This window comes from Podarcis bocagei (genome assembly GCF_964188305.1).
Source record: "Podarcis bocagei genome assembly, chromosome: 1".
Lineage (NCBI taxonomy): Eukaryota > Metazoa > Chordata > Lepidosauria > Squamata > Lacertidae > Podarcis > Podarcis bocagei.
In genome coordinates, this window is record NC_138125.1 from 135,001,744 (window position 1) to 135,024,906 (window position 23,163).

At 44.5% G+C, this 23,163-nt stretch overlaps 1 protein-coding gene across 5 annotated transcripts in view; it reads left to right on the forward strand.

The window, feature by feature from the left end:
* The window catches only part of PIKFYVE (phosphoinositide kinase, FYVE-type zinc finger containing), a 97,580-nt gene that overhangs the window by 42,451 nt on the left and 31,966 nt on the right, over positions 1-23,163 (forward strand). For 4 of the 5 annotated variants that reach the window (XM_081191646.1, XM_081191645.1, XM_081191647.1 and 1 more), the window contains 13 exons: positions 2,486-2,633; positions 3,076-3,243; positions 6,099-6,161; positions 7,861-7,990; positions 9,097-9,277; positions 11,216-11,290; positions 12,118-12,225; positions 14,024-14,164; positions 15,032-15,158; positions 17,097-18,259; positions 19,684-19,784; positions 21,500-21,571; positions 22,685-22,856. In XM_081191646.1, the coding sequence (XP_081047772.1) occupies positions 2,486-2,633; positions 3,076-3,243; positions 6,099-6,161; positions 7,861-7,990; positions 9,097-9,277; positions 11,216-11,290; positions 12,118-12,225; positions 14,024-14,164; positions 15,032-15,158; positions 17,097-18,259; positions 19,684-19,784; positions 21,500-21,571; positions 22,685-22,856 (2,649 nt within the window). The remainder of the gene's footprint in view (positions 1-2,485; positions 2,634-3,075; positions 3,244-6,098; positions 6,162-7,860; positions 7,991-9,096; positions 9,278-11,215; positions 11,291-12,117; positions 12,226-14,023; positions 14,165-15,031; positions 15,159-17,096; positions 18,260-19,683; positions 19,785-21,499; positions 21,572-22,684; positions 22,857-23,163) is intronic. The other variant, XM_081191649.1, reaches the window with a different exon arrangement.

The window sequence follows — 23,163 nt, forward strand, 5'->3', positions numbered from 1 at the left end:
AGCTTTTTTTTTTTTTTTGGCATATTCAACACTGAATTGTCATTGTTCTTTTTTTCTTTCAATTTTTATTTTTTATTTTATAACACATACACACACACTCATAAAACTGAACATAAAAGTAATAATACACAATCCAGAAAAAACAAACAACTACAAATAAAACATAAGAACGTACAGAAACTTACGCAGATCCAGTAGTCAACAATAGTCAATCCAATATGAAATATTTCAATTCTTTTCTTCCAGTTGACTTCCTTCAACACTGTTCTCTTTTTATTTTTGGTAAACTGTCTCCTTCCTAGTTCATTATTACCCCATTTTCTTTCTGTTTTTTAACTTTTATACCATAATTTATTTTGCAGAAGTTAATCGAAACAAGTCCAAGTATTAATTTGAGGGCACTGCTTTTTAAGGTATTCTCTATAGTTTCCCAATTCTTTTTTAATTTTTTGCTTGGGCTGAACACTAATGGCTTTTGTCAATCTAGCCAATTCAATATAATCAAATAATTTATCTTGCCACTCTTTTTTTGTTGGCATTGTTTCTTTTTTCTAATTTTTGGCAATTAGTGTTCTTTCAACCCCAGTAGCATAAAGGAATATTTTCTTATTATCTCTGGCTATTTCTGTGTCTAATATCCCCAATAAAAATTAATTGTCATTGTTCATGGTTTCCTGATTATTATATGTATAGATTCCAATTATCTTATATTTTATCAACATATTTGTGCTACATATTTATACAAAATTCATGTGACTTAAATATATATCTATGCACACTTAAGTTTTACAGACTTTTAGATTTATCCCTTCAGAGTAAGCTTACATCTACCTCTGCCCCCACCCCGCCACAATCCCGTGCAATTCCTGCTCTTTATCATATTTCTAGAACTCTTTATTTTTCCTTTTGCAACGTTAACATGCGCAAACACAATCAAATATAGAGAAAATGGAATTGCCGCTTGCAGAAAAATGGAACCTGTGGCTCTCCAGATGTTGCTAGACCTCTCCAGCTCCCATCACTGTGTCCCCAGGTAACTTTCAAGTGGTGAAAAAGCCCCACGTAATGGGCCATCGGGACCATCAAAGGCCTGCTACAATAAGTTCACTGAAGGCAATATCATTTATCAAGGTCCCTTACCTTTCCCGCCCTGACCTGGCCACAGTGATCCATGCGACGGTCACTTCCAGGCTTGACTACTGTAATTCGCTCTACGCGGGGCTGCCCTTGAAGCTGTCCCAGAAACTCCAGCGGGTGAAGAATGCTGCAGCGAGGCTCCTCACGGGGTCTCTGCCATGGGAGCATATTCACCCAGTGCTTTTCCAGCTGCACTGGCTCCCGGTGGAGTACAGGGTCAGATTTAAGGTGCTGGTTTTGACCTTTAAAGCCCTTCACGGCCTAGGACCCTCGTACCTACGGGACCACCTCTCCCGGTGTGCCCCACGGAGTGCCTCAAGGTCCATAAACAACCTAGAGGTCCCGGGCCCTAAGGAAGTCAGATTAGCCTCAACCAGAGCCAGGGCCTTTTCAACACTGGCTCCTGCCTGGTGGAACGCTCTGTCTCGTGAGACCAGGGCCCTGCAGGATCTGATTTCTTTCCGCATTGCCTGTAAGACAGAGTTGTTCCGCCTGGCCTTTGGCTTGGAGCCAATTTGATTCCCTCCCTCCCTCTCTTTCTTTTTTCTTTTCCTTTCTCCTCCTGCGATGAGGCTAAATTTTAATATTTTAATGTTTCAATATTTTAATGTTGTATTTTAATTTTATTTTTAAGTTGTATTCATTCAACTTATTTTATTATTGCTTGTTAGCTGCCCTGAGCCCGGCCTTGGCTGGGGAGGGTGGGGTATGAATAAAAATTATTATTATTATTATTATTATTATTATTATTATTATTATTATTTGTTTCCATTCTGATATTGATGCTAATAGAGTCTCTGGTGAGATGTCCAGTTCTGCGGGTAAGACCTGAGGATGTGAACAAGGTGCTTTTGACTGTCCATTGTATCATTGGCCCATCCTGGGGGCTGGCCGGGTGGGTCCAGGGGGTGGTTAATGCACATTTTCATGAGCAGGTTGTCCTGATTGCCTTGGGGGGGGGACCCTTTCTACTTGTGTATTGTTTTTATGATGTATATTATAGCTGTAAACTATAGCTTAGAATCCATTTTTGCATGTAAGCGGAATATAAATTCAGCAGCAGCCCTGGCCGTTGATGGAAGTTGAGAGTCCAGTAACATCTGATGGAAGTTGAGAGCCACTTCCCCACTTTTGTGCTTTGCGGTCAGTTAACATTATTTTGAAAGTTACACGTACGCTTGATTGTTCACATTTATTTTGGCTCACCTGGTATAACCTAATCCCGTACCTTCCAAAGCAAATCGTAAGAACAAAGTTTTGTATTAATTTGTATATTCTAATGAAGGAATTGTACTTAATCCGAGGGTGCTAGCAAATAGAGTGAGAGAAATGTGTGTTTCTCCCGCAGAGCACAGAGTTTTCTGAAACTCCTTCTCCAGACAGTGATTCGGTCAACTCGGTAGAGGGCCATTCTGAGCCATCCTGGTTCAAAGACATCAAGTTTGACGACAGCGACACAGAGCAGATTGCAGAAGACGGAGATGATAACTTGACCAGTGAGTGTTTGTGTCTGTTTTCTGAGGATATCTGTCTTAATAGCAAGTAAAAGCTCTGCCTTGCTGCTGCCTGCTGCTGTTGTAGAAATAAACGCTTTTATCTATTTCTTTTACGGAGATACAGTATCTTCTCTGTGTTTGGCTAGATTTCCACACACACCCAGATTCCAAATTGGCATAAGGTCTGCAGCTGTTTGGGCATCTTGGTCCTAACAGCAGCCCTGCTTTAAAAAAAAGGAGCAAATGGCCTCAAAAGACCATCCAAATCATGAGAAACGCCAATATGCAAGTGGATGAAATTACTGTGTCTCTCTCTCTCTCTCCAACATGGCACACGGTTTAATTGAGATCATTTCTCTCCTTTCCTTGATCCCCCGTGAATACCTATTATTTGAACCCCCCTTCTCCTTCCTGTATCTCCCCCTCTCCTCAAACCTAAAAGATTCTGCCAGCCCTAGCAAGCGCACCTCAGTCAGCAGCTTCCAGTCTGCCATGGACAGCGACTCAGCTGCTTCCATCAGCCTGAACGTGGAGCTGGACAACGTGAACTTCCATATCAAGAAGATTTCCAAGTACCCCCACGTGCCCCCTCACCCTGCCGACCAAAAAGGTATGCGGTAGTTGCCACTCGGATGCCACACGTGATGGAAAACGGGGCCTAGGCAGCCGTCTGCCCAAACACCAACTCCTCCTGTCCCCCCCACTGGTCTTATTTTCTACTCCTCCTTCCTCTCGCATTAGGCCACTCTGCTTTTGAACCACCGTAGACAACGCGTTTTCACATAGCTTTTTTGACAGGCCATCTTTTGGCCGCAGAGAGCAAGGATGTTTTGAAGGACATCTTCTGTTTCTCAGTCATTTGTGCTGGATGCAAATGTCAGGCAGGTCTGGTCCCAGGGCTGGTTTGGTTTTTTTGCCGGAACTCAGTTCCGGCACCTCTCAGGTAGGCACCATTGCCATTATAAGAGAACAAGGCAGGTGTTCATGTTGAGGTCTGGCACGTCTTTTTCTAGAACTGGCTGGTACCATCTAGAGCTCAGTCTAGTTGGAAAGACCAGAATTCTGCTGTATTCAAGTACTGGTGTTGAATGTGGCGGGCTTGGGTTCAGGCTAACTTCACCTCAGACCATTGTCTGTCTTCATAGACAAGATTTTATGTCAGTTTGATCTACACCTTTTAAATGGTAGAGAAATTACAATCTTGTATCATGTTAAGGGGGACGCAGGTGGTGCTGTGGAGTAAACCACAGAGCCTAGGGCTTGCCGATCAGAAGGTTGGCGGTTCGAATCCCTGCGACGGGGTGAGCTCCCGTTGTTCGGTCCCAGCTTCTGCCCACCTAGCAGTTCGAAAGCACGTCAAAGTGCAAGTAGATAAACAGGTACCGCTCCGGCGGGAAGGTAAACGGCGTTTCCGTGCGCTGCTCTGGTTCGCCAGAAGCAGCTTAATAATAATAATAATAATAATAATAATAATAATTTATTACGGCTGTAGGCCCATACACCAGAAGCAGCTTAATCATGCTGGCCACATGACCCGGAAGCTGTACCAATAAAGGCCAATAAAGCGAGATGAGCGCCGCAACCCCAGAGTCGGCCACAACTGGACCTAATGGTCAGGGGTCCCTTTACCTTTACCATATCAGGTTAAGGCTTCTGGGCTGCTTTATATAGCAGTTTTACATGTAGCAATATTGATATCCCTTCAGCTTTTTTGTTAAAATAAAAGTCTGAAAATAAGGCCTCTTAAGTAAAAATTATAATAAATGTTTGATTCTTTTCCCTTGCCCCAAGTACTAAAACTCTGCTAGTGGTATTGATCTTAATATGACCTTTTCATCTTCCTCGTTTCTTTGTCATCAGTTCGTGACAAAACCACAGTGGAACCTCTGGGGCTTTGCTTCTGTAAAATAATGTGTATAAGAGGAGGTAAATTTGCCTGTGCCCACTCTTGCTCACAGGTAAAGAGGGAAGTTAACAAGAGTAACTTTGAGATACTGTAATTCAGCATGTGGCTGAACTCCGCCATGCCTAATAACACTATGCAATAAACACCTGCTTACTAAAATTCTTTATTAGTTGCTGTGTGGTGAAACTAATTTCATAAAATAGCTTTAGTAATAGAAGTTCTTTTTTCTGGTTTGTGAATTAACATACTGCAATTCCCCCCCCCCCATATTATTGCATGCTTGTCATGTATATTGAATGCATCCGAAAAGTTCTGTGTTCATCAGGAAAACAAACTGTAAAAATCTGTAGTATTTATGCATTATGCAAAACATCTAGGAAATTCAGTTCCAAGTTCATTGTTAACGTTTGCATAGCTGCTGTTTCAGATTGTGTGGGAAAACAACAAATCCACCAGGTAACTGAGACTATTGAATTTAATGCTGGGGTAGATCAGGAGTATCTTTGCAAGATGAACAGAAGCTTATAGTAAACCTCCCCAGCAAGACCAGAATGCTGCTAAAATGGTACAGGGCACCTGGAAGCAACGTTTTACCGCAAGACAGTGATAAATTAGCCTGTGGCGTCCCTTGTTGTGATTTTTTTGTCTCTCAACTTGCACAAGGAATCAGACATGTGTGCAAAATGTTGAGTGAAAGCTTACTCAGATGCTTTGCCACTGGCGATTACATTTTTCTTCCTATAATGAGAACTGTAGATATTTTAGGAAAGCACAAAACACAGATAAAAGTGCCTTTTGAAAGTTTGCAATTGGTTTGATCCAGAACCTGCTTTCTTGAAGTGAGGCACTTGACTCCTGCTGCGCTGATGGCAGACTTGACCAAAAGTATAGGAGGAATAAGACCAGAGGACGAGGAACCCCAATGGTCTAACTTCTCCATTCCTTCTAAGCTGGTCTGAAGGTGAATGGATGAGATAGGCAGTGACCATGAAAATATAATTAATACGGGCGTGCATATGAAATTATTGTGGCTGGGAAGAATTAATATTATGCACCTGGCTTCTTTACTATACAGCTTTTGGGCAGTGCTGAAGACACACCTGTTTATCCTGGCCTTTGATGACTGACATGTGTGCTTTCAGGGCCTACGCTATTCTTGCCACTGTTCTTTGTATGTTTTTAATTCTGAATTTTACATTGTAGTAACCCACCCTAGGACCTGCTGGTGAGGGGTGTATAATAATAATAGTAATAGCATCTGTATCCTTGCTTGGCCTCCACGTCAAAAGACCATGAAGCTGTGGAACATGTGTAAATTGGCAAATGGGCTCTTCCATGTCAATCTGGTTCCAGAACTGCTTTGATGCCTTGTTTGACACGTCATCAAAACAAGGAATGCAAGCGAAGATTCCCTTCACTTGAACATTTTGGAGTTGTTACTACAACAGTGACTAAAAATACAGCATGAGTCATGCCTCTCTTTCTCTTGTGGAGTGGGCGTGTAAGCCATATGATTATAGCCTCTGTCCTCCCATCTTCATATTTCTTTCTCCTTTCAGAGTACCTGATTGCCGACAACGGAGGGCAGCAGATGATCTCAATAAGCGACGCTTTTATCAAAGGTGAGTTGAATGCCGGAAGATTGTTCCCCTTTCGACATGGGTTTGGATGTTGGGTGAACATCTCTCTCTCTCTCTCTCTCTCTCTCTCTCTCTCTCTCTCTCTCTCTCTCTCTCTCTCTCTCCTTTTGCTGAAGGGTTTTGAACACGTCAAATGATCTTGCCCCAAAGCTTGATGAAATCCATACAAGTCTCTGCATGTGTCTGTGAATATGATGAAACAGGATGCTTCTGGGAGTTGGGGTCTGTTTTTCCAGTCCGAGTGATCGTTCTGTTTCAAGCTTCTCTCTCTAGACACACAAAAGAAGCTACCTAACACTCGCTTGAACTGATGACTTGTGCTTGAAATACATTCCTCCCCCCTTGTGTCATCCAACTTACTTTAATATCTATTTCCGGGTTTCATCAGATGCTAACCAAACACAGAAGCAAGTGCCGTAGGCTTTTAAGAAACCTGCTCGATTGCAGCTTAAAAAGTTGTCCTGCCGAATAGTTTTAACTGGAAGAATGTCTTAAAGAAAGACTCTTCTGTCTATACGGTTATACTTTTTATATCCTCTCCTTAATACACAAACATACCGCAACCAATGTTTTAAAACGTGTGTATTATTAGCTGCAGTGGGTAGTATATTTTCGACAGCTACTTTTTTTACATATAAAGATCCTTTCCTACCACAGTAGCCCCTTTTGAAATTAATCTGGATTTGGAGACCATTGTTGTAAGCTCTTTGTTTGGATTGCATGGTGCTTCTAGACTGTTCTGCTAAAATAAAAGGAAATCTTCCTCTCTGCAGTATTCTCTTCCCCCGCTTTTTTCTAGCTGCTAGACATATGACTGTTTTCAGACATCACCAAAGTGGAAAATGTGTGTTGTGAAGAATCATCTGGAAGCCATTGTGACATTCCTGTGACATCCTTTTTCATTTTTATGACCTGTATCCTCCTCCAAGAAGGATTTATCCACATTCTTGTAGCAACCCTTTAAATCAGGCACCCCGAAACTCGGCCCTCCAGATGTTTTGAGACTACAAGTCCCATCATCCCTAACTAACAGGACCAGTGGTCAGAGATGATGGGAATTGTAGTCCCAAAACATCTGGAGGGCCGAGTTAGGGGATGCCTGCTTTAAATGGTATGATTTAGTATTATGGGAATCAGCCTAAGCAAGCATTGGGCACATGCATTCTTTGCTCCTCCTCGTGCAAGTGAAAGGGGTGGAAAGCTTCAATTTTAGAACTAATTACCATTCCAGCCATATATAGCTTGCTCTGACAATAGTCAACTGAAACAAAACAGGCTATTAAGCCGTGGTCTGATACCCTGTGATTTTCTAAATCATCAATTAGAATAAGACGTACAGTTCTCTCTTTAAAAAAAAACCCCAATGCTTTATTGAAGTTAAATCGATTAAAAAAACACATACTGTAGAGTGGTACCTCCAGTTGCGGATGGGATCCATTCCAGAGGTCCAGCCGGATCCCGAGGTTTCCGCAACCAGAGAGACCCTTCTGCACACGCACAGCGGTAGAGCACTTCTGCGCATGCGCACACTGCAAAACCCCGGAAATATAGTTCCGGGTTTGCTGCTTACGTATCCTGAAATTTACGTAACCGCAGGGATACGTAAGCGGAGGTATGACTGTATATGGATTAAAGTGTAATTCTTACCACTTCCCTCCCACCCACCACTTGTGTTTTTTAGAGTCGCTGTTCAATCGGAGAGTTGAAGAAAAATCCAAAGAGCTGTTTTTCACACCCTTGGGCTGGCACAGCAGCAGCCTGGACCTTCTGAGGGAGGAGAATGGGGAAAAACAAGCCATGGAGAGGCTGCTGTAAGTTGGGTTCCCTTTCCTTGCCTGCGAAGACGAGCTCTGGCAGATTGAGCAAATGAGACCAACAGTCAAGAAAGCAGGGAGGGAAGTGAGAGGCAGTTGGGGCTCATCAGCCTGGGAAGGTAGTCTGTCTAGGAGAAGGAAACCTCTGCTGCCTTGTGGGATATCTTCTGGAGAAGGAAATGTTCGGTAGATTTACAGTGGTGCCTCGCAAGACGAAATTAATTCGTTCCGCGAGTTTTGTCGTCTCTGATTTTTTTCGTCTTGCGAAGCACGGTGTCGGGAAAGTTTTGGAAAAGCTTCAAAAATCACCAAAGTCTTTAAAAACCTCAAAAAAGGCTACCACACCGCATTCTATGAGTTGCTCCTCGAAGTCAAGTCGCAACTGTATTAACGGTGTTAAGAAAAAGGAAACAAACTTGCACGACGTTTCCGTCTTGTGAAGCAAGCCCATAGGGAAAATCGTCTTGCGAAGCAGCTCAAAAAACAAAAAACCCTTTCGTCTTGCGAGTTTTTTGTCTTGCGAGGCATTCGTCTTGCGAGGTACCACTGTATTGCTTTATTGTTCGGCGCCCAGCCATGCTTCCCCTGGGAGCCTCTGTAGATCGTAAAGCAATTAGCAGAGTTACACAGCAGCATGTGTTGAAAGAGCAGTAAATAAGTTCCAAACGTTTCTTCTGTCCTAATATCCCTTTATTGGCACAAAAGTAGTGTATTTACAAACTCCAACTTCCATCTGATTCAAGCTGCATCTTCTCCCTCTGCTTGCAGCGACGCAACAACCTGCTTTCGTCACGTCCTGGCTTACTTCCCTTGTAAGCCCATCCCCTCAGTCTCGAGACACAGAAGGTTAACCCTTCACTACACCCAACAGGAAAGACTAAACCCTACACAAATCCAGAACGGAGCCCCTAAATTTGTGAATCTGCCCTCCTCTTTGCTTTGGGAGCCCGGAGCGATTATTTTGGGAATTTACAGGGGCTTTCTCTAGCCACTTCACAGGCATAGTTCACTGTCAGGCAAACAGGTCTATATGGCTCCAGAGGATATTCCCTCCCTCTGCCATCTCCTGAACTTTCACCATGTTTTTAAATCTCTCTCTGCAGCTCAGCTAATCACAACCACATGATGGCGCTACTGCAGCAGTTGCTCTACAACGAGTCCTTGTCTCTTTCCTGGAGGGATATGATTGTGCCTGTGGTCTGCCAGGTGGTTCAGACAGTCCGACCCGACGTCAAGAACAGGGACGATGACATGGACATCCGTCAGTTTGTCCATATCAAAAAAGTGAGTTCAAGGGGGGGAAACGGGGGGATCAGCGAGAAGGGAGGTGGCTGCTCAAGGCTTGTGCTGGCTTTCAGAATGATGACACCTCCATATCACAAAACTAGCCCAAGCCTGCCAGAGAACTTGCCACCCTCCAAGCCAGTCGCTTGATAAACCTCCATTTCTTGGTGTCTGCCTGGTTGTACGGGGCTTGGGCTTCCCCCGGCCCAGCCCCACGGCTAAAAAATGAGAAACCTGAAGCCCCCAGAGCGCAGCGCGAGCTGCCGCTGCACTCCGGGGGCTTCAGGCAGCTATCTGCAAGCCTTCGGAGAGCAGCAGGAGTTCCCACTGTGCTCCGAAGGCTTGCGGATAGCCGCCTGAAGCCTGGAGAGCGGGAGGGGTCAGTGCACACCAATCCCTCTTGCTCTCCAGGCTTCGCTTCGCTGGAGAGGAGCTGCACAGTTTTCCCTCTCCGAGCAGCGCCCCTTCAGCGAAGCGGGAGGCGAAATGAAAGGGGCTTCGTTTCTCCTACCGCTTCACTGAAGGGGCACTGAGCAGAGAGGGGGAGAATCCCCCCCCCCGTTCTTCCCCTCCTATGGTCCGGTTCGTCCTATAGAGCGAAAAATACGGTACATTGATTGGTATTCAATCATCTCTTAGTTCTGACCTCGTTTTGAATTTAGATTTTCCTACCCCCTTTTCCTTTACCATTTCCTAGGCATAATCTTGAACTAAAACAGGTCACTATGCTAAACATTTACTTAGCATGAACATTTTTAGACTATCCGTAATAAAGATAAATGATAAAATAAGATTTGATTAGTCCAGGAATAAAAGTGGTATGTAGCTAAAATTCATGTCCATAAAAGGCAACCTACTTTTGTAATAGAAAGGTGTTTTATTTAATGGTGAGGACCTATCATCAAATTGGCATTTTTGGTACTCCTGTGCTTAACAGCAGGGGAGAGCTATTTTTAAATATTTGTTTGCATGATTACACTTCATGGAACATTTCAAATTCCAGTGGCTAGATGTTCCTGGTTGACAATATATTGCAGTTGTGAGTACTGGGGAAATGCCATATTCCTAAAAAAGTAGTACTTTCCTGGACTAAATAATTTTAATTGTGTGCTACAAATGAACCTAATTTGTGTATTTTGTTCTCATGATACACTGGATGCCTGAATTAACCATTTGAGCCTCATGCAAGAAATACAGTGGTGCCTCGCAAGACGAAATTAATTCGTTCCGCAAGTCTCTTCGTCTTGCGGTTTTTTCGTCTTGCGATGCACGGTTTCCCATAGGAATGCATTGAAAATCAATTAATGCGTTCCTAGGGAAACCGCTTGCCAGGCTGGCGGTGCGGAAAAGGGCTTTTCTCCGCACCGCAAGCCTTCAGGACAGGTACGGGAACAGAGGGGAAGGCGCGCAGAGGGGAGGAGGCGTTCCCCCCCGCCCGGCATCGGAGCTTCGTTCCGATGCCGCGCGGGGGGGGGGAGGAGGCGTTCCCCCCCCGCCCGGCATCGGAGCTTCGTTCCGATGCTGCGCGGGGGGGGGAGGAGGCGTTCCCCCCCCGCCCGGCATCGGAGCTTCGTTCCGATGCCGCGTGGCGGGAGGAGGTCCGAGGACAGTGGGGAAGACGCGCTGCGCTTCCCCGCTGTCCCGGAGATTTCCCTATGGGCTGTCGTCTTGCGAGGCAAGCCCATAGGGAAATTCGTTTTGCGAAGCGCCTCCAAAACGGAAAACCCTTTCGTCTAGCGGGTTTTCCGTCTTGCGAGGCGTTCGTCTTGCGGGGTACCACTGTAATGGAAGTTACATTTATCTGGGCTATTTCTAGTTAGCTTATTGATGTTAGGAGGGAAAAGAAAATACTTTTTAAAAAAGAGGAGTCTTGCTTTTTAACACAAACTGGGAAAATTAGGAGATCCATGGATAATAAAATTCTTACTGTTTTGACAGATTCCAGGTGGGAAAAAATTTGACTCGGTTGTGGTGAATGGCTTTGTTTGCACCAAGAACATAGCACATAAAAAGGTATGGTGCAGCTATGTCAGTTTATGTAATATGGTAGCATGGATGACTTACAACATCTAATGTTCGATATAATACCTACTTGACTAGTTTTGTAACAGTTTTTGCTCTTAATCTTCCCTATCCCACTTACTGTTACTACGAAGTTGTTTGTTTGTATATGCCCTGCCCTTTTCGCTGACAGGGACTCAAGGTGGCATACAGATAAAATAAGAACGGCTAAAAACATAGAAAATAGGTTGTTGGCATAATGAAGGTTCAGATTCACACAGGATTAAGGAAAGTAGAATCCCTCACAAGGATTAACTGATGTCATAAGGTCCCAAGAGGGTCTCCCACTTGGCTGATTGTGGCTCATTTGAGCAAAAACGTATTGGGTTTGGATTCACATTCTAACTAGCAGACTGGCCCCTATCCTGATTTTTATTGGGTTCCCTCCACTTTTTGCCTTGGCAGCCTATCAATGCTGCCTTTTCGCTCTGCCACTGAGTTGTTGACTCCTCCTATTGCACCTTCTAAGGGAAGTTACAGGTAGGTAGCCGTGTTGGTCTGCCATAGTCAAAATAAAAAAAATCCTTCCAGTAGCACCTTAAAGACCAACTAAGTTAGTTCTTGGTATGAGCTTTCGTGTGCATGCACACTTCACACTGAAGAAGTGTGTATCTGAAGAAGTGTGCATGCACATGAAAGCTCATACCAAGAACTAACTTAATTGGTCTTTAAGGTGCTACTGGAAGGAATTTTTTTTATTTCTTCTAAGGGAAGGTATTGCTCTGTTTTTCTACACGAAATAGTGAAGGGATACATTTAACAACCTTTTCTCTTTCTAGATGAACTCCTGTATCAAAAACCCCAAAATTCTGATGCTGAAGTGCTCCATCGAATATCTCTACCGAGAAGAAACAAAGTTTACCTGCATAGATCCCATTGTCCTTCAGGTTGGGATAGTTTGCTTTTTTTATCCTCTTTTACCATCCTATCAAAGTCTAATGAGTCGGTTTATTCGTGACTGCAATTGGCTAGTTCTGAATAATTGCAGGGAATATGTGGTTTGCCATAGTCTCTGTGCTTCAAGTCAGCAAAGCACGGAGACTATGGCCAACCACATATTCCCTGCAATTATTCAGAACTAGCCAATTGCAGCCAATTTGAAAACGGACTGGTGCTTTGCTCAGTTCATTATGACATGCTTTTAATAGTCTTCCACATTGTGAAAGAGGGACGCCAGGTAGCGCTCTGGTCTGAACCACTGAGCCTCTTGGACTTGCTGATTGGAAGGTCAGCAGTTCGAATCCCCACGACAGGGTGAGCTCCCATTGCTCGGTCCCAGCTCCTGCCAACCTAGCAGTTCGAAAGCATGCCAGTGCAAGTAGATAAATAGGTATTGCTGCGGCGGGAAGATAAACGGCGTTTCCGTGTGCTCTGGCCTCCATCACAGTGTCCCATTGTGCCAGAAGCGGTTTAGTCATGCTGACCACATGACCCGGAAAACTGTCTGTGGACAAAACCAGCTTCTTTGTCCTGAAAGCGTGATGAGCACTGCAACCCCATAATGGTCTTTCACTGGACTTAACCGTCCAGGGGTCCTTTACCTTACACTGTGAAAGCTTACCTAGCAAATGAGAGAGGTTTTTAACGATACCAGTATGCAAGAGCCATATGAGGATCTTGGTATGCGGACATATGACACCGTACTGTAGTTGTTTACTGAGAATTTAAAAAGTACTGTATTTTTCGCTCTATAAGACGCACCAGACCATAAGACGCACATAGTTTTTGGAGGAGAAAAAAAAAATATTCTGAATCCCTCTTGCTGTTCTGGCTTCTGGGATAGCTGCGCAGCCTGCATTCGCTCCATAAGACGCACACACAGTTCCCCCTACTTTTTAGGAGGGAAAAAGTGAGTCTTATAGAGCAAAAAATACGGTAATTTTAATCTGTTTTAGTATTTTAACTTTCATATGTTTTAAGGCATAGTTGTGAATTTTTCTTGATGTCATTGTTTTGTCTTTTTGTAAACGGCTTTGATGTCCTTTACAATTAAGCGGTGTGTGAATTTTATATACGGGGGCTTGCTATCTTGTAAGTATGCTTAAGATCGCAAGCCTTGCTATTTCTTCCCCAGCTCCAATGGTAAATTGTCCAAACACCAGCTTTGCTGGGAAAACAATGCTGATGTGAGCCACTCTTGATACAGCTTGAAGCCAGAATTTGAAGTTGGGTTTTTCAGTTCTAGGTAAAACTAGCATTGACATAAGAGCATGTCATAATATTGTGTCATGGTTAACTCCAGAAACTGGGCAGGGGGTGAAGAGTAAGCAGACCACAGGATGTTTCTCATCTCCAAGGATATTGTAACCGTACATCTGCTCTGAGCAACTCTGACTATGGAAAACATTTAATCTGCAAATATTGTAACCAAGGTGTTTTAGTGCTTCTTAAAAAAAATATTTTTTCAAAAAAATTAAGAACACCAGTTGCAGCACCATTCTGCATACCAAAGTACTAATTTTAGAATTGCTGAAATTCTTGAGCATTGTGTCTCCCTGTTTTATTAGTCAGTGCATAAAGTGCACTGAATTAGGTTAGTGTTTACTTGAACTGTCAGTTTAGTTTTAAGGGGGGGGGGACTACTCTTGAGTAAGCATGTTTTAAGTTTGCAGGCTTAGACATGCTTTTAGTCCTCATGTAGGGCCTGGTATCTGATGATTGCAATACTTGCTTCTGCCATGACAGGAAAGGGAGTTCCTGAAGAACTATGTTCAGAGGATAGTGGATGTCAGGCCAACTCTGGTCCTGGTTGAAAAAACTGTGTCCCGTATTGCCCAAGACATGCTGCTGGAACATGGCATCACTTTGGTCATTAACGTTAAGCCGGTAAGCGCTAGAATTCTAAATGAAATCCTGGTTCAGCAACAGGTTTTCCCTCATTTTTTGAGGTGATGTACACAATACTTTTTCTCCCCTGTTTTGTTTTCTACATGGGCACTATTTCCTGTTTCTTCTCCTTTTTTGCATCTTATTCTGTGCACTTCTGATGTCCTACTTTTTATTTTTCAACCAATAATGTAAATTTAAAAAGCCTTGGGAGTATTTCCACATCAGTATAATTTAACAAATGCTGATAATGGTACTTTGCCCTGAATAGGATCAAAGGCTATGAGGTAGATCTGTTGAGGGACAAGGGTTCTCTGTCACCTGTTCTTTCTGTTTGGCTCTGTATCTACAGAGTGTGTCATGAAAATTGGTCTCTCAAATATTCCTTTTTTTGTCTTAATGGTTTGTAGATTTCATGGTTTCATAAGGTGTGGATTGTTTTTTTGTCAGATCAGACCTCCAAAGGAAGACTTAAACAAGAGATTGGGGTACAGTTTATGGACTGCACAGCACCCCCTTGCCATTCCTTCAGTTAACCAGTATCTTACCTGATTGTCACCTCTCTCATTCTCCAGCCCTTGTCACGACATCACAAATGCTGCAAAAAAAGCACAGCAGATTAATTTCCAGAAAATGTAGAAATGATCTAATCAGGCACGCGGGTGCTGTTGCCTGCGGGCAAATCTCGGATTCTTAATTTACATAAAACCATTTAGATTTCGTTGATAACTTGCTTTTGGTTGTAGTCTTATGCCATAGCCTATTCTCTCTCTCTCTCTCTCTCTCTCTCTCTCTCTCTCTCTCTCATTCTCTCTCCTGGATTAAGTTAAGTAAGTGCATAGCATTTTTCTTATCAATGTTTTCCAGCACGTCTTAGACAGAGTAAGCCGGATGACTCAAGGAGATGTGCTAATGTCAATGGATCAGTTGCTGACCAAACCACACCTGGGAACCTGCCACAAATTTTACATCCAAGTGTTTCAGTTGCCTAATGGTGAGTGATCCAAGTCCTAACCTTGTTTGTCTGGAAACAGGACCGGCTGCGCCTCCTTTTTAACAGAATTGGGCTTCTTTGAAATACGGTGTCATGATTAATGTGATAACAAAGTACTGTATTTTTTGCTCTATAAGACTCACTTTTTCCCTCCTAAAAAGTAAGGGGAAATGTGTGTGCGTCTTATGGTGCGAATGCAGGCTGCGCAGCTATCCCAGAAGCCAGAACAGCAAGAGGGATTGCTGCTTTCACTGCGCAGAGATCCCTCTTGCTGTTCTGGATTCTGAGATTCAGAATATTTTTGTTGTTGTTTTCCTCCTCCAAAAACTAGGTGCGTCTTGTGGTCTGGTGCGTCTCATAGAGCAAAAAATACGGTAAATTCTATAGATCTGGCACTAATAATAATAATAATAATAATAATAATAATAATAATAATAATAATAATACGTAGCATTTATGTAGTGCTTTTGAGTGTCCAAAGTGTTTTGGATTTTGTAATTCTTACCCTAACTTTTGGTAGGTTGCTACTATCTGCTGAGAGAGTGGCTTTCCCTCAGGCCATGTCGTGAGTTCACAGCAGAGGCAAGGTTTAAAATCATGGGTTTCTTTTATTTTATTATTTTATTTGTCACTTGGTTTAATAATTTTATGTAAATTTTGTTTCAGTTGTCATCAAACTCCTGCTTTTCTAAAGGTTTTGATCAAGGCAGATTTCTAGCACTTCCTTCCTTTCTCACTAAAACAATTCTTCACTCATCTCTTAAGGGAATATTCCTTTACATCCATAATCTCCTGGCTTTTTAATGGCTTTTTATTGTATGGCTTTATGCAGAGGTGTTGTAAACTATGCTGATTTGTTTAAATGAATAGAATATATTTAATGAATATAAATATTTTAATAAAGAAATGAATGAAACCTCTGCTAGTTTTGCATTTGGCTCGAAGTGCATGAGCAATTTTAATGAACAGCTTAACTGCATTACTCCTTTATGGAAGTGGCCGCAGGGATCCGTATGGTTTGGCACATGACTCCAAGCAATGGGGAATGTGGGGGAAGGCCAGCCTACATTTTGGACTCACAGCTGTCCATGGAGGCACAGGTCAAATCTGTGTCCAGGGCAGCTGTTTACCAGCTCCATCTGGTACGTAGGCTGAGACCCTATCTGCCTGCGGACTGTCTCGCCAGAGTGGTGCATGCTCTGGTTATCTCCCGCTTGGACTACTGCAATGCACTCTACGTGGGGCTACCTTTGAAGGTGACCCGGAAACTGCAATTAATCCAGAATGCGGCAGCTAGACTGGTGACTGGGGGCGGCCGCCGAGACCATATAACACCGGTCTTGAAAGACCTACATTGGCTCCCAGTACATTTCCGAGCACAATTCAAAGTGTTGGTGCTGACCTTTAAAGCCCTAAACGGCCTCGGTCCAGTATACCTGAAGGAGCGTCTCCACCCCCATCAGTCTGCCCGGACGCTGAGGTCCAGCGCTGAGGGCCTTCTGGCGGTTCCCTCATTGCGAGAAGCAAAGCTACAGGGAACCAGGCGGAGGGCCTTCTCGGTAGTGGCGCCCGCCCTGTGGAACGCCCTTCCAGCAGATGTCAAAGCGATAAACAAGTACCTGACATTCAGAAGACATCTTAAGGCAGCCCTGTTCAGGGAAGTTTTTAACGTGTGATATTTTACTGTATTTTTGGTTTTTATGGAAGCCGCCCAGAGTGGCTGGGGAGGCCCAGCCAGATGGGCGGGGTATAAATAATAAATTATTATTATTATTATTATTATTATTATTATTATTATTATTATTATTACATTCTGAAAAAGATCTAAAGCCATTTGTAACTCTGGGATATATATACCAGCTGACCACTTAAAGAACCCGCCCAGTTTTAACAAAAAGAGAGAAACGACCACAACTTTTATCTTCCTCTTTTTTCCAGAGCAAACGAAAACCCTGATGTTTTTTGAAGGCTGCCCCCAGCACCTGGGATGCACCATTAAGCTGCGCGGCGCGGGGGATTACGAGCTGGCTCGCGTGAAGGAGATCCTCATTTTCATGATCTGTGTGGCTTATCATTCCCAGCTGGAGATCTCCTTCCTTATGGATGAGTTTGCTATGCCTCCAATGTTGGCCAGACATGACTCCTTCCACTGTCTGCCTGAAGGGCAGGAGGAAGAAAACGGACAGCAAGAAAGCAGCACAGCAGGGAAAGATGCAGACGGGGCCCCCGAGAAGCTGCCCGCTATCTCAGAATTGGGGTCCTCAGATGAGATGGGCTCCCTGGAACAAAGGACTTTGACAGAAGAGGACGGCCAGGGTATGGGCGATCTACAAGCATTTGCCCCCCAGAAACAGCATTTGCACTTCTTAATGAATTCTGCATATAGAGCCCCTTTTGTAACGCCAGTGTTGGTGCCAGAGACATTGTTACCCCTCGAGCTGACTGACCAACACTTGGGGATTTTGGACAGTGAGCCTCTGGAGAGTCTGAGGCACATGGACGACTTCCAGGAGCCCAAAGGTCAGATCAGGGAATTTCGGGACCCTCTGCAGGATGACACTGGATTGTATGTTACAGAGGAAGTGACGTCTTCAGAAGACCGGCTCAAAACCTTCTCCTTGGCTTTTAAGCAAGAGCTAAAGGACATTATCCTCTGCGCCTCCCCGGTGATCAAGTTCCGCGAGCCCTTTCTGCTGACGGAGAAAGGCATGCGCTGCCCTACGAGGGAGTATTTCTTGGAGCAGGTCTATGTGTCTCCTCGGCTCAGCAAGGAGTACAAGGAGATGGACAGCAGAAGGAAGAAGCAGCTGTTAAGAGACCTGTCTGGCTTGCAAGGCATGAATGGAAGCGTCCCGGCCAAGCCTGTCCAGATATTACCTTCCCACCAGCTTGTCAGCACCCGGATCGCTGAGCACCTGAACAGCAGCCATAGTCTGGCCAGAATGCTGGCCGACTTCCGGGCCAGAGGAGGAAGGATTGTGCGAAAGGATTCGGACCCATTTGCTCAGTCTTCTAAAGAGGCGTCCGGCATGAAATTTGGACTCCGGAGTGATGACGACGACAGAGGGTTCATTCAGAACGAATCCTTATGGTCTCATAAAGTGAGCACTTACAATACGCTGGGGTTGTTGTTTTTGTGTAGGGTTTTAGAGGGATGGCCTGCCCCCTTCATCACAAATCTTAAAAGAAAGCAGAGTTTGATTTTAGACAGAGATGCTCAAACTCCAGCTGCATTTCTTAAACGTCTTGAAACCGCCATGCCCCCCACTCCCCAAGTTGCACAGAATTTTCACACACAACTCTGTGCACGTGTAAGGAAGGATCTGTGGATGAAAACCCTGTGTCTACACCAGATTCATCCCACAATATCTCCAGGCAGGGCTGGGAAAGATTCCTTGTCTGAAACCCTGGAGAATGGTTTCCGGTCAATGCAGATAAGGAGACTCAGTGGTCTGACTTCGTAGAAAGCATCTTCCTATGTTCCTAACTGCTATAAAAATAAATAGAAAAGCAGGGAAGCTGAGGGTGGGACAGATTATTCACATGCAAGTGAAAAATACATTTATGCTTCATATTTATGTTTGTATAGTCTATCAAAGTGATAATTTCCAAAATCTATTCCCTGTTTTCATAAAACCTGTCAATAGAATATATAACCTTGGGCAATTGTACAAATTAAGTTAAAATGCCCCCACCCCCCAAAAAAATCTGGTTTGAATTGCATTGGAGTTAAGGCCATTTGTTACTTCCTGAACGATACTATTGCACGAGTGGAAGTGGTGCGGTCAGTGTTAGAAACTCCCACTGTTCTAGGCGCATTTTACGACAGGGAATTTCATTAGCGCGAACAGTTTCTGAGTTCTGGGCACAGCACTGTGCCTAAGATTTCAGTTTAAAACTGCAGAATGGAAGGAAAGGAGGACCCTTTTCTGCCTCCCCACTTCCAGCTCCCCACTTCTGAAGACTGGGGAAGAGACCCTCTTCAGAATATCAGGGGGGTGGTCAGGGGAAGGACTAGACCAGGGGTGTCAAACTCAAATTCATCGGGGGCCGCATCAGCAGTTTGGTCACCCTCAAAGGGCCGGTTGTATCTGTAGGACTATGTGTAAAGTGGAGGTTTCCTGTGTAGAACGGCTGGTGCCGCTAGAGGGCAGACGTTCTCTGGCTTGTAGGCTGCCGCGCATGCGCTGAAGAGGCGGCTTTCTTGTGTAAAAAAAAAAAAAAGCGAGAATAAAAGGTGAAGGCTGGCAGCCGGCGGCGGCTACACGGGCCACATGACGAGGTCTGGTGGGCCGGATTCGGCCCGCGGGCCTTGTGTTTGAGGACTAGACCATGTGAAAAATGAACGTAATATTTTAGCTGCAGTTCATTCATTTTCAGCTTTGTATACTTCTTATAAAAAAGAGCGCCTAGACATTCCGTTGTTGCGCCCATAACCTAGGTTTAAGGTGCCACTTAGCTCCAAGCTTTCGTATCTCAGTTTCTAAGGTGTGTTAATTCTTTCTCCTGGGATGTGTCTTGCCAGGTGGACTGTCTTAGCCCTGCAAACCATCAGAGGCTCTGCGTCTTGTTCAGCAGCTCTTCAGCCCAGTCCAGCAATGCTCCAAGTGCCTGCGTTAGCCCATGGTGCGACATTGGTTTGCTTTCGCTTTCCCTCTGACCTAATTTAAATGTTTCCTAACTATCAGTGAGTTTCCCCCTTTCTGTGTAAAGTGGAGGTGGGAGCTGTGCAGTGGGTAACTGGTGCATCACCCTGGACAGGGACAGTGGCGGGGCGGAGGGACTGTAAGGGAGCACAGACAGGTATTTTTTATTGGATTGGGGGACTTGCACAAAGACCTGGAAGACCTCCAACTCTCCTCCATCTCCTCCCAGAGCACTCTCAGTTAGGGAGGATGTTGAAGGACAGGCAGTGAGGAAGTTAGCCCTGTGTAGGGGATTTGAGCCACTCCTTCCACCCCTATTTCCCAGTCTGGGAAGTAAATCATGCATTCCTCACTTACTGCTTTAAGAGTATAGTCAGGAACCAGGTGGGTGGCACCCTTTAAAAAAATCTGCCTAAGACCTAAAACTCGCTAATGCAAAGCAAAAGTGTACAGGCAACCCTTTCAATGTTAATTGGAGAAATAATTGGTTTTCTAAAATCAAGCCGTTTCTAAGATTAGGGCATACTTTTGTATCACCCAGGGACGCGGGTGGCGCTGTGGTTTAAACCACTGTGCTGCTTGGACTTGCCGATCGGAAGGTCGGCAGTTTGAATTCCTGTGACGGGGTGAGCTCCCGTTGCTCGCTCCCTGCTCCTGCCAACCTAGCAGTTCTAAAGCATGTCAAAGTGCAAGTAGATAAATAGGTACCGCTCTGGCAGGAAAGTAAACGGTGTTTCTGTCTGCGGACAAATGTTGGCTCCCTTGGCCAGTAAAGCGAGATGAGCTCCGCAACCCCAGTCATTCGCGACTGGACTTAACTGTCATGGTTCCGTTTACCTTTACCTTGTATCACCCAGATCAGTAGTCTTCCCTGACCTTCCATCCTGGACTCCCCTTTAACTCAAGCGCAGTAGGGAACTCCTATCTTAATTTTTCACCTTATTTTTTTTGGTGGCATTGTTGACCAGGTAGCGACCAGGCAGTGGGTCCTGACCAGGGGCAACCTGAGGCAACACCTCTTGGGGTTCCGCCACCTAAGACCTTAGTCCTGAAAACCAGTGAAAACACAATTGCATGTTTTTGTGCTTTGGCTGCTTGCAGCTTGTGCTACCTTTGAGTTCGCTTGCTGCTGCTGCAAAACTTCACCCTCTGCTGGTGGAAGTTCAATATTGCATCTCTGCCGTTGCAGCTGGAAGATCCAGTATAGCTATTTCCAGATGCAGTGCATTTATTACCTGTGCCTTTCACATTTAGGTAGAGTGTTCTTTCCAAATGCTGCATCCTCCATGCTTTCTTCCTCATTGTAAGGAAGAATGGGATAGCCACATTGCTTCCACACCATTGCTGTAATTTAGACCAGTGTTCTTCAACCTTACAGCTCATGTATCATGATATTATCCCCAGATAATGGCCATGGATGTTGGATGTAGGGAAATGGCTCGGCAGCTTTGCAGGTGCTACATTGTGACATAGTTTAATGCTGATAATTAATGGGGAGTAAGTTCAAGCTGTGTCTGTGATTGATCGCCCTCCCCCATGGCTTTTATGGAGCCTGTGCCTGTCTCTGGAACCACACTTCGATTTATCTGGTGGTCAGAAAAAGTACAGGCCTCCCTCCTGAACGTTATAGGAATGTATTCGACAACCATTCTCAAACCACCCAAAGAATCATTGTTCTGCTCTCGGTCACTTTAGGATGGTGGTTATGGAGTTCTATGGAAAGAATGACCTCACTCTGGGGGTGTTTCTAGAAAGGTATTGCTTCAGGTAAGAAATTTCAACTTTCTTAGATTTCATTCACTTCATAAAATTTATACACTGCTTGAGTGTATAAAAACAACCCCTCAAAGTGGTCCCTCTAAGTACCATGTGTTCCTGAATATAAACAATGGAACCGTAGCGTTTGAACAGAGGAGAAAGTTGAGGTGTTCTTCAGTGCTTGGAGAAGAATGGAGGCAGTAAGCAAGAAGAAGGCTGCCATCATGTGGAGAAGCCACAAGCAGGCCTCCTGAGGCAAGGTTTTCTCACGCTTTATAGACACAGCCAATGTGCCACTGTAAGGAAGTGCATGTATCGTCTTCATAAGAGGCACAGCATAAAATAAAATAAAATAAGGAAGCAGCGGACCCTTCAGAGCTCTCTGGTGGTCCCCCAGATGTTTTGGGCTCCCAGCTTCCACCAGGCACTGCTAGCATGGCTGGTAATTTATTTTTATTTATATAGCAAAGCATAGATATGCCACTTAAATCAGGGAAAAGTATGTCTGAGCAGTCAAGAATAATAAGTATCAATCAAACAGATAAAATCAGCAAAGCTGAAGGAAACCCCAGAAATTAATGTAGTCTTGCTAAAATAAATCTTTCAGCTGGTGTCCAGAACAATACAGTGATACCTCGGGTTACATACGCTTCAGGTTACATACACTTCAGGTTACAGACTCCGCTAACCCAGAAATAGTACCTTGGGTTAAGAACTTTGCTTCAGGATGAGAACAGAAATCGTGCAGCGGCAGCAGGAGGCCCCATTAACTAAAGTGGTGCTTCAGGTTAAGAACAGTTTCAGGTTAAGTACGGACCTCTGGAACGAATTATGTACTTAACCCGAGGTACCACTGTATAGCAAGGATGCCAGCTTTATGTCAATAAGCAGGGAGTTCACAAAGCACAGCTGCTGCCACACTCAAAGATCTGACTCCTCACAAATGCAGGCAGAGCCGTTTGTGGCCCTTGCAAAACTGCAAGTTCCCCAGTGTCAAAGCAGTTGAGCGTTGTAGTCCAGCAACTCCTGGGGATCCCTCTGTTTCCTGCCCCTGCAACGGACTGAAGAGGATTGCCAAGTGAAAGATGTTTGCTTCACATTTTTGCCCTTTGTTCTTCCCAGGCCTTCCTACCAGTGCCCAAGCATGTTCTGCGATACCCCAATGGTGCACCACATCCGTCGCTTTGTCCACGGGCAAGGCTGCGTCCAGATCATACTGAAGGAACTGGATTCCCCGGTGCCGGGCTATCAGCACACGATTCTCACCTACTCCTGGTGTAGGATGTGCAAGCAGGTAATGAGAGATCTCCGTTCTGCGGTGGTGGTTTTGTTTTGTTTGGGTGAGTCAGTTATCACAAGCTTTTGTATCACGAAGTGGACTTTGAGTGTGGATGCTTGCTTAGCAAAGGTGCGGTCAGGGGCCAGAAACATGGAGGTGGCGTCCAAGCTGAACACACAAAAATTACACAAAGGCCACCTTTCTTTTAAGTTCCTGCCTTTGATTCAAAGTAATCTGTGAAGGGCAAGGTTGCATGTCCTTAATTAAGATGTCTTAATTGTGATTCAAGGCAAATTTAAGCCTTGTACCCTTCATTCTCTTG